This window comes from Rattus norvegicus, chromosome 17 (genome assembly GCF_036323735.1).
Source record: "Rattus norvegicus strain BN/NHsdMcwi chromosome 17, GRCr8, whole genome shotgun sequence".
Taxonomy (NCBI): Eukaryota; Metazoa; Chordata; class Mammalia; order Rodentia; family Muridae; genus Rattus; species Rattus norvegicus.
Genome location: NC_086035.1, coordinates 38,249,416 through 38,257,795, shown reverse-complemented (window position 1 = coordinate 38,257,795; position 8,380 = coordinate 38,249,416). Strand labels below are relative to the sequence as shown.

General features: G+C 33.1%; 1 protein-coding gene across 2 annotated transcripts; it reads left to right on the top strand.

Moving 5' to 3' along the window:
• The first annotated feature begins 586 nt into the window (after nt 1-586).
• On the top strand, nt 587-6,616 carry Prl3d1 (prolactin family 3, subfamily D member 1). 2 transcript variants are annotated; one of them, NM_001083940.3, is made up of 5 exons: nt 587-680; nt 1,845-1,999; nt 3,487-3,594; nt 5,402-5,581; nt 6,227-6,616. In NM_001083940.3, exons 1-5 carry the CDS (start codon nt 650-652, stop codon nt 6,440-6,442), a joined length of 690 nt encoding a protein of 229 aa, NP_001077409.3. In that variant the 5' UTR covers nt 587-649; the 3' UTR covers nt 6,443-6,616. The 2 variants fall into 2 exon arrangements, with proteins under 2 accessions (NP_001077409.3, XP_008769893.1); XM_008771671.3 differs by having other exon boundaries at nt 589-680; nt 1,842-1,999; nt 6,227-6,552.
• The last annotated feature ends 1,764 nt before the right edge of the window (nt 6,617-8,380 follow it).

Sequence of the window (8,380 nt, the reverse complement as noted above, 5' to 3'; positions counted from 1 at the left end):
GAAGTTACCATGAGGTGCTGGTAAGAAAGTATATCCCTTTGCTTTAGGATGGCATGTCTATAAATATCTGTTAATTTCATTTTGTTCACAACTTCTGTTAGTTTCTCTATGTCTCAGTTTAATTTCTGGAGAGAAATATTTTACAGTGTTTGTGGTTATTGGAAGAAATAAAACAGTCTAGAAAAATTGACTGTTGTAGATATAGAGGGAACAAACGTTCATATAATTATTGAAAGCATTCCTTATATCCAGAAATACTAAGTAATTTTCCAGAAGACATGACAGACATAAGATCTTGAACTAAGGTATAGTATAGGGGAAAGGTCCTGCTGACCTGAAAATGAGTAATCAATCATTCCAGATGATCTTAGTGATTTGGAGAATGGTTTGAACTCTCCAGATCATATGGGGGAAATGCAGTGTGACACATATTGAGGTAAAACTGTGCTAAATGTAAAGACGGTGTTAATATCCCTGAGGGAAGTTTGTTGCTGATCAATAGACATTGATTCAGTCTGGCCCCAAGCTCTGATTATGCTTGGGTACGGTCTGGTAGTATATATAGGAGGCAGAAAGTTGAATGAAGACATAGCTTAGGTGAAGCAGATTTCCTGGCTGGGAGCCTACACTGTCCTGGATCTGCTCAGAAATGCAGCTGACTTTGACTCTTTCGGGCTCTGGTAAGTTGACATTCATCCATGTACCTCTTAGTAAACATTAATAGTGCATACATGTTCATGATGTGTTGGAGTGTATATTTACTTTTGAATGTGATGTGCTTGTCAAAGTGCCTCCAAAATATTTCAGTTTTGACCTGTTGATATCAGTAACTATTGCCTCGTCTTTGAAAGAAACATTTTACCATGTTTCTGGTTAAGGGAGGAGATTTGAGTTTAGTAAAATAGTCTTGAACTTCAAATATGTACAAATAATGACTTATGTTCTTGAGCTCATGTTTAATCAAAGCTCCATGTGTTTACATCTACTCTGCATCTTTGGAGAACTGATATTTGATCCTCTTCCATAGAAGAGGTAACAGAGAGATGAAAGGACTTTCTATATTCTACTTGCTCAATTACTTGTGAGAGCAGTGACTTTCAAGTGGGATTTCTCCTTGTGTTGTAGATGCAAGAAAATTCTCAGTTATTATACATTGTCTTCATTAACAGGAGAACAAAAGGGGATAATGTTCCTGGTACCTGTGGAGCACCAGCAATTGACACCTTCCACTATGAAGCACGCTTCCAGAACAACAAAATTTATAACTTAATTTGCGTTATTGAAAGTAATAGGGCTTATTGATAATTAAAATATTAAATGACCTAAAAGACTAAATACTCCAATTACTTCAATTTCAGAAACAGGAAGTTATTATCCACTTGTGTACCAAACAAAATATTTTCTCTATCTGAATCAATCTGAATTAACCATTAACTATCAAATTCCCAAAGTCTTAAGTAATTTTATATATAAGGAAAGTGAATTAATTGCAATAATAATGTATTTAATAAAATGAAAAACAAACATAAATCTCAAGAACATCAACTATGTTCACATAATGACTTGAGATTTCTATTTCAATGATTAGTCAAAATTCTATGTGCTTAAAACTACTTGAAAAATTATGTTTGAGCAAATTCAAACTCTGAGAGGTCTCCTCCATTTCCAGTTCTGTAATGGAGAAATGTCATTAATTTTTGTATTTTCCAAGTTATGAAAATAAATAACCTATTAAACAATAGCAAATCAAACCACATGGCCGATAGCCCTCAGAAAAGACAACATTTTTTTATTGTTGTAACTTCATATGCATAGATCATTTCAGTTTGTTTCTCTGACAGCAGGTATGCAACTGTTGCTGCTGGTGTCAAGCTTGCTCCTTTGGGAAAACGTGGCCTCCAAACCAACTGCCATTGTGTCCACTGATGACCTATATCATCGTTTGGTTGAACAGTCTCATAATACATTTATCATGGCTGCAGATGTATACCGTGAATTTGTAAGTAATGCCCTTGCTTCTGGATTCTTATCTTAAAGGTCTTTCAAATAGCCAAACACTAATAAAATTGGAATGTATCATGTACACAATTACAAACTTTTCACCATTATAGGTAATAGAAAGAATCATATACCAAAAGTAGAATGGGCAGAATGTGAAGTTTCATTCAATTCTCAAAAAAATATTACAAAGCATTAAATGATATTGTAAAGTTTTCTATAATAACTATAAAATAACAGCTTGTTTTGATCTTTGTCACAGAAACTTTGATTTCCTGGTAATCTATTCTTGGGTTCTGTCTTTATGTTCATTCCTTACATATTGATCTGGAGATAGTTAGTGAAGGAGAATTGCATTGAAGTTACTTATGTCGAAAGAATAAATTAAAAAAAATCAAAACCATGAGGTACTTAAATAAAAAGAATAAAGAAAAGGGAAACCATGCAAATAGTGAAAAACAAAGATAAAATACAATAACTCTCGTTTAAAATTCACAGATTCTAAGAATTATGGTTTTTCATTTTCAGGAAAGAGCCTTAGTGCAACTGAAGAGCTAATTTAGACCAAAAATACATTACCTCTTCCTTGGGGATATAAATCATTGGTTCAGAATCTTGACAGTGAGGAAACAATAGACACATTTCCATTGAAAACTGAGTATATGTACTATATATACATCCTTACATCCATAGGATATTCCCATTTTTAGTTTCCTTCCCTAGTGTTTTTTAAACCTCTTTAATCTTCTCTTCTAATTTTTCAGCAGTATAACATTTCTAAGAACTCTTTAATTTTTGTAAATTGTCTGAAACTTAAAATTAAGTAATTTTGTATTTTCCTAATTAATACCTTATACAAGTACATTTTTCATATTATTAATATAAATATTTTATATTGATATCAATATATTTTTGTGAATTCTTAGTTTAATCACAGCTGTATATTTCCTTAAAATATGCCTGGAATTTAATGGTTAATTTGTTGACTGTATCAACAATAATGAATTGCATATTTATCACAAACATTGTGTGAACACCACTGGTAATATTTAATATCAAAGTTATAGAGGCACAATCCCTGCTTTGAAAAGCACATCATCTTTCTATGAATAAAAATGAGATATTTAGGGAACTGGAAAATAATATTAATTTTATAACATTTAGCCAAAGTCCAAGGAAATCTGATACTTAAAGATGTAGTAATTAGGAGTTTGGAGATACTTTGTTTCTTTCTTTACAAATCATAACATTAGAAAGGACAATGTAAAAGAACATTAAGGGGGAAGTGATTGGGAGGACAGTAGCTTAGTTTTCATATGTATGAGAAAGGAAAGGTAGGCAGATTATGTTTCCAGCAATCCATTGTGTCAAGTAATGCATAGTTCTAAAATTTTAAAAATATGTTGTTTATCAAATGAACTTATGATCATGTATGTTCCCATTAAATTGTGAAACCTCAAATGAATCAAAACGTTTAATTTCTTTCAGGATATAAATTTTGCCAAGAGAAGTTGGATGAAAGACAGGATACTTCCCCTGTGTCACACTGCTTCCATCCATACTCCAGAGAATCTAGAGGAAGTCCATGAAATGAAAGTAGGTTTCTTCCTTGTTTTGTTTTGCCAAACAAATAATGTTCCATATGTGCTAGTTTTGCTAGTTTTGCTATATATGATTATTAAGGCCATGAGAAATGTGATAATCTCAGCATTAATAGATGAAAGTGTCAGAAAATAATGGCATCATATAGTTGATAACTTTAGCACTAAGTCAGATCACTGCCAATTCACATTTTCCCTAGTTCTAACTGTCCAGCAAACTGTCTCTTTGTCCCCTTGGAAGCCCTTCTCTCAACTGGACACTCATTCTTAAATATATTTATATACATAAAAGAGCAAATACAAACCAAGTTGTATATGTGGGTATGACACCAAAAAATCTTCTGCCTTCCAGCAGCAGAAATACTTTCTTACTAAGTTTCTACAGTCTGTGGGACTACTTCTGTTCATTTATTATTTGTATAGTCTTCCCTGACTGGTCTGTCTTCATATATTTCTTAACTGAAAATCAGCTTTCTAAGAGACTCCTCTATACACGATCTCAGGATGACTTCCATTTTGATGGGATCTTGATAACTCTGAACATCTACTGTATATGGGCTAGGATCTCTTCCCTTTGACTACCTGTCATAAACATCAGAGTTTGGTTTACATAGAACTAAAATGCAAATTTGCTTCCTACACATAATCTATTCTCTAGTCATATGTGTATTACTAATACAAGTATAATAATACATATATAGTACATATATAATATACTCTGTGAAATAATTTACTACATAAAGAAAAATAGAAATAGAAATGGAAGAAAACATTTGTACAAACTGAATTTTCTAGACAATACACATAGCATTCTGTTGGCATGGAAATATTCAATGATGATAAACAATAGCTTATTGTTTTGAGGACACTATAAAATTTTTTCATTTGCATGTCAAGAAAGAATTTATCTTAAATTTCTTTCAGGTCATGCATACATTCTTCATCATTATTGTCTAATTTTCCTAGCATCATGTTGACCAGTACTGGCCTGTTTGTTTCATTCCTAAACATAAACATTTTTTGAAATTCTGATTGCACTTCTCTATGGTCTTTGTTTTCATAATCTCTAGGATTCCTCATAGCAAATAAAAACATTTTATTTTGAATTACCCTGGAACTGCACTAACAATTATTAGTCAAAATTTCATTCTGATTTCTACTGATGCCTTGAATTAAAGTAATGTTCTGTAATAGTTTTTCTACTGCACATGTCAATACATAAAAAACTTCCCTAGAACCAATGGATGTGAATCACGCAGATACCTGAAAAATAAAATTTGGAAAACAATTAATTTCAGTGAACATATTTTAATATTCTAAATAAAAGTTACAAGAATATGAGAAATCAATTTGTGTAACTAGTGTAGAAATTATTTGAGCCATTAGTTTCTGTCGGTGTTGACATCGTAAACTGAAAAGTTATGAGAAAATTATGAGAGTCATGTTTTTAGACACCTATCAAGCCCTATAGAACTGTTTTACTCACAGATAAGCAAGAAATCAAAGAGAATAGATTTAACTAGGCCACATGGTAAAATGCATAGAAACTCCAATATCATCATTTTGAAAGAAATATTAAGACCTACTTAGGTTTATTTAGCAAAGTGGAATTCCAAAGCTGAAAATATACCTTTATACAACATTTATTTAGAATGAAAATATTTGTATAATATGAAACCTTTAACATATATTATTAATAAAAATATACTGCGGTTTGCTTCTTTTGTGAAGAAACCATAGGCAGCTAACTATTCAGCTCTATGTCACTTAGCTTAATGTGGTGTCCAATAATATTTTCTTAGACTGAAGACTTCCTGAACTCAATCATCAATGTTTCAGTTTCCTGGAAAGAACCTCTGAAACACTTGGTGTCTGCAGTGACTGCTCTTCCGGGAGCTTCTGTTAGTATGGGGAAAAAAGCTGTTGATATGAAGGACAAAAATCTTATAATTCTGGAGGGACTTCAGACCTTATACAACAGGGTAAGCTGTTGTTTTGAATGCCTTTGTTCATGCTATATATGCAATTGGTAAATTGAGTAATGCAAAAGAATTTTGAAATACTCACATCAAAGGATAATTACTAAGAAGTTCACAGAACATTGCTTACCATAGAAAATTGTTGTGCCTCAGAGTAATTTGGACTGTAATTTTCCTGGATAGTTTGGGCACTCAGAAGATCGTATGACAATCATTTCCTGTATTGATTGTACCTTGTAGAAAGATTCAATAAAGTACACAAAATATGGATATATCTGAAAAGAAGAAAAGCATCAGGACGCTCTACCTGAGTAAATATGGTATAAAGAACACATCAAGGGAAATACTGAGTGCATATAAAACTACTCAAAGGGAAAGGATTGGTGTAGCCTTCTCACTACATTTTATAATATATATATGTATATATATATATATGTATATATGACTGTCTATTGTAGAAATTATTTTAGCTATTAGCTTCTGACAGTGTTGGATTCTATGTTATGAGAGTCATATTATATTTCTGGACACCTACTAAGCTCTATAGAATTCATCATTGAGAGAGAGAGAGAGAGAGAGAGAGAGAGAGAGAGAGAGAGAGAGAGAGAACAGGATAATGTCAATAATACCTTTCCACTTGATGTTTAGACTCAGGCTAAAGTTGAAGAAAATTTTGAAAATTTTGACTTCCCTGCCTGGTCTGGACTCAAAGACTTGCAGTCATCTGATGAAGACACTCATCTTTTTGCCATTTATAACCTGTGCCGCTGCTTTAAAAGGGACATCCATAAGATTGACACTTATCTCAAAGTCTTGAGGTGCCGAGTTGTCTTTAAGAATGAGTGTGGAGTGTCCACCTTTTGAAGTCTTGCACCCAATGTTGAACCAGACTTTTGTAATGCTTTTTCGCCTCTCGGTGTATTCAGAGCTGTAATGGAATTCTTTTCATAAAATAAAATGTAATTATTTAGAAATACCAGACTCAGTGTGAAAATTGAAGAAAGTCTCTTCTTTCCCTTTAGTATCATATGGATCCACACTTTGGTAATATGCATGTAACATTCTGAAGTTTGAAAATCACATATAATTATGTTAGGTCACAGTGAATGAAGGTAGACAATTTAATGAACCCAAAGCCTGAGAATGTTGCTATTCATCAGCTGTATTGTATCAAGGAGATAGATATATCTGAAGTAGCTTATTTTGTGAGCATGTTTTTAGTCTAATAACAAACAAGTTCAATAGAATTGAACTATCCATAAGTACAATTAATTTAAACATTCCAAAATATAGTGTAGAAGAAGTATGCACCATATATGTATTTCTCCAGTCCATCTGCCACCTTGATCATCCTTAAGAACATCTTCAAAGAATACATGTTTCAATTTATGTTGTTCTGACAACATTTCTTTGACACTCTCTCTGCATCCTCCAGATTTTAAGGTTGCATAATAGTGAAGGCCAAAGCCTATATTATTCATGTTTCTGCACTATCTCCTTTCTGCTTATTGATGCCCGTGAAATTCTAGAAAACAAGGATGAGTTAAAAAAAAGTGATACATTAAATTTGACACTTAAAGAGTTTTAGTGACTAGCTTGCAAGGAAAAGGGGGTGCTTCTATTCTGGGCACCCTAGTGTCCTCAAGCCCTAATGTGAGAAAACATCAAGGCATAGTGTATTTGGTAGGATACAAGTTATTTATAGATTCTGTTCTCTCTGCCATAACTCGGCCATTTGTTACATCCTTTTCATTTTCTGTCAATAGACCTCTCACTCTAAGTGCTTATTCCTAAAAAAAGTAGCTCAAAACATACCCTCTATGAAATAACATGATTTTCACATTCATTAGGTTAACTCCAACAGGGAACTGGGAACATGAGAGCATCACTGTGGGCACCCATCTGGTGTGTCTATCAAGGTTTTATTTTTCTCCCTGTTTTTGTACATTGAGAACTGACCAGAAGTACAATTTAATCACAGACATTAACCAGTGAAATGTAAAGCACTTGTCCCTTCTTTTGAAACCAGAGTTCCTCTGTTGACAAACATCAGAGTGTGATGCAGTGATAATTCTATACCATTCCATTGTATGTAACACCAAGCATTAAAATAAAATGATCTATTTATTCTGCTTACAGGGAATACTTTGTTGAGCAGAGCTCAGCTAGTTGAGTTTTTCTAAGAAAACTATGTAAAGAACTAAAGTTATTGCCTTTTAAGCTCAGAAAACAGTGTGATGAGAGAGTGGTCACATTTTTCTCAGTTTGAATGGATAGTTCAGGTACTTATAGGCAATATATCAATAGAGATGGATAAATTAAAATAATTAGTACCTGAAACACAAGCCAAATATGCAATAAAATTAAGAATTTTAATTAAAAGTATAAGAGATTAAATTCTTGATACAACATTGTGTAAATGTGTGAGATAATGATTTCCTTAGTGCTTGGATTGGCATTCTCTGCCTCCTTCTCTGTCTCTGTCTCTGGCTCTCTTTGTGTGTGTGTGTGTGTGTGTGTGTGTTATGTGTTTTCATCATGCATATGGACATGTCTACCTATTCATTTAGAGCTGTTGTTTGCTGTCATATCTCTTCCCCATTCACATTCAACTCTATATATCTTTTTCTTCCTTGACATATGACAGAGAACTCACTGATTTGCCTAGACTAGTTGGTTACTGCGATCAAGGCCTTGCCTGTCTCAGTTCTCTACCAGGTCTCAGCTACGTGTACCAGCTATGCATTTTGGTCCTGAGGAACATTGATAATTTGATCTGCATGCTTCCAGAACAATTTTTTT

Coding starts and splice junctions, on each gene's coding strand:
- Prl3d1 (XM_008771671.3), top strand. CDS start 650: ATGCAGCTGACTTTGACTCTTTCGGGCTCTG. Junction 2,000..3,486: donor CAGATGTATACCGTGAATTT/GTAAGTAATGCC, acceptor AATTTCTTTCAG/GATATAAATTTTGCCAAGAG. Junction 3,595..5,401: donor AGGAAGTCCATGAAATGAAA/GTAGGTTTCTTC, acceptor ATATTTTCTTAG/ACTGAAGACTTCCTGAACTC.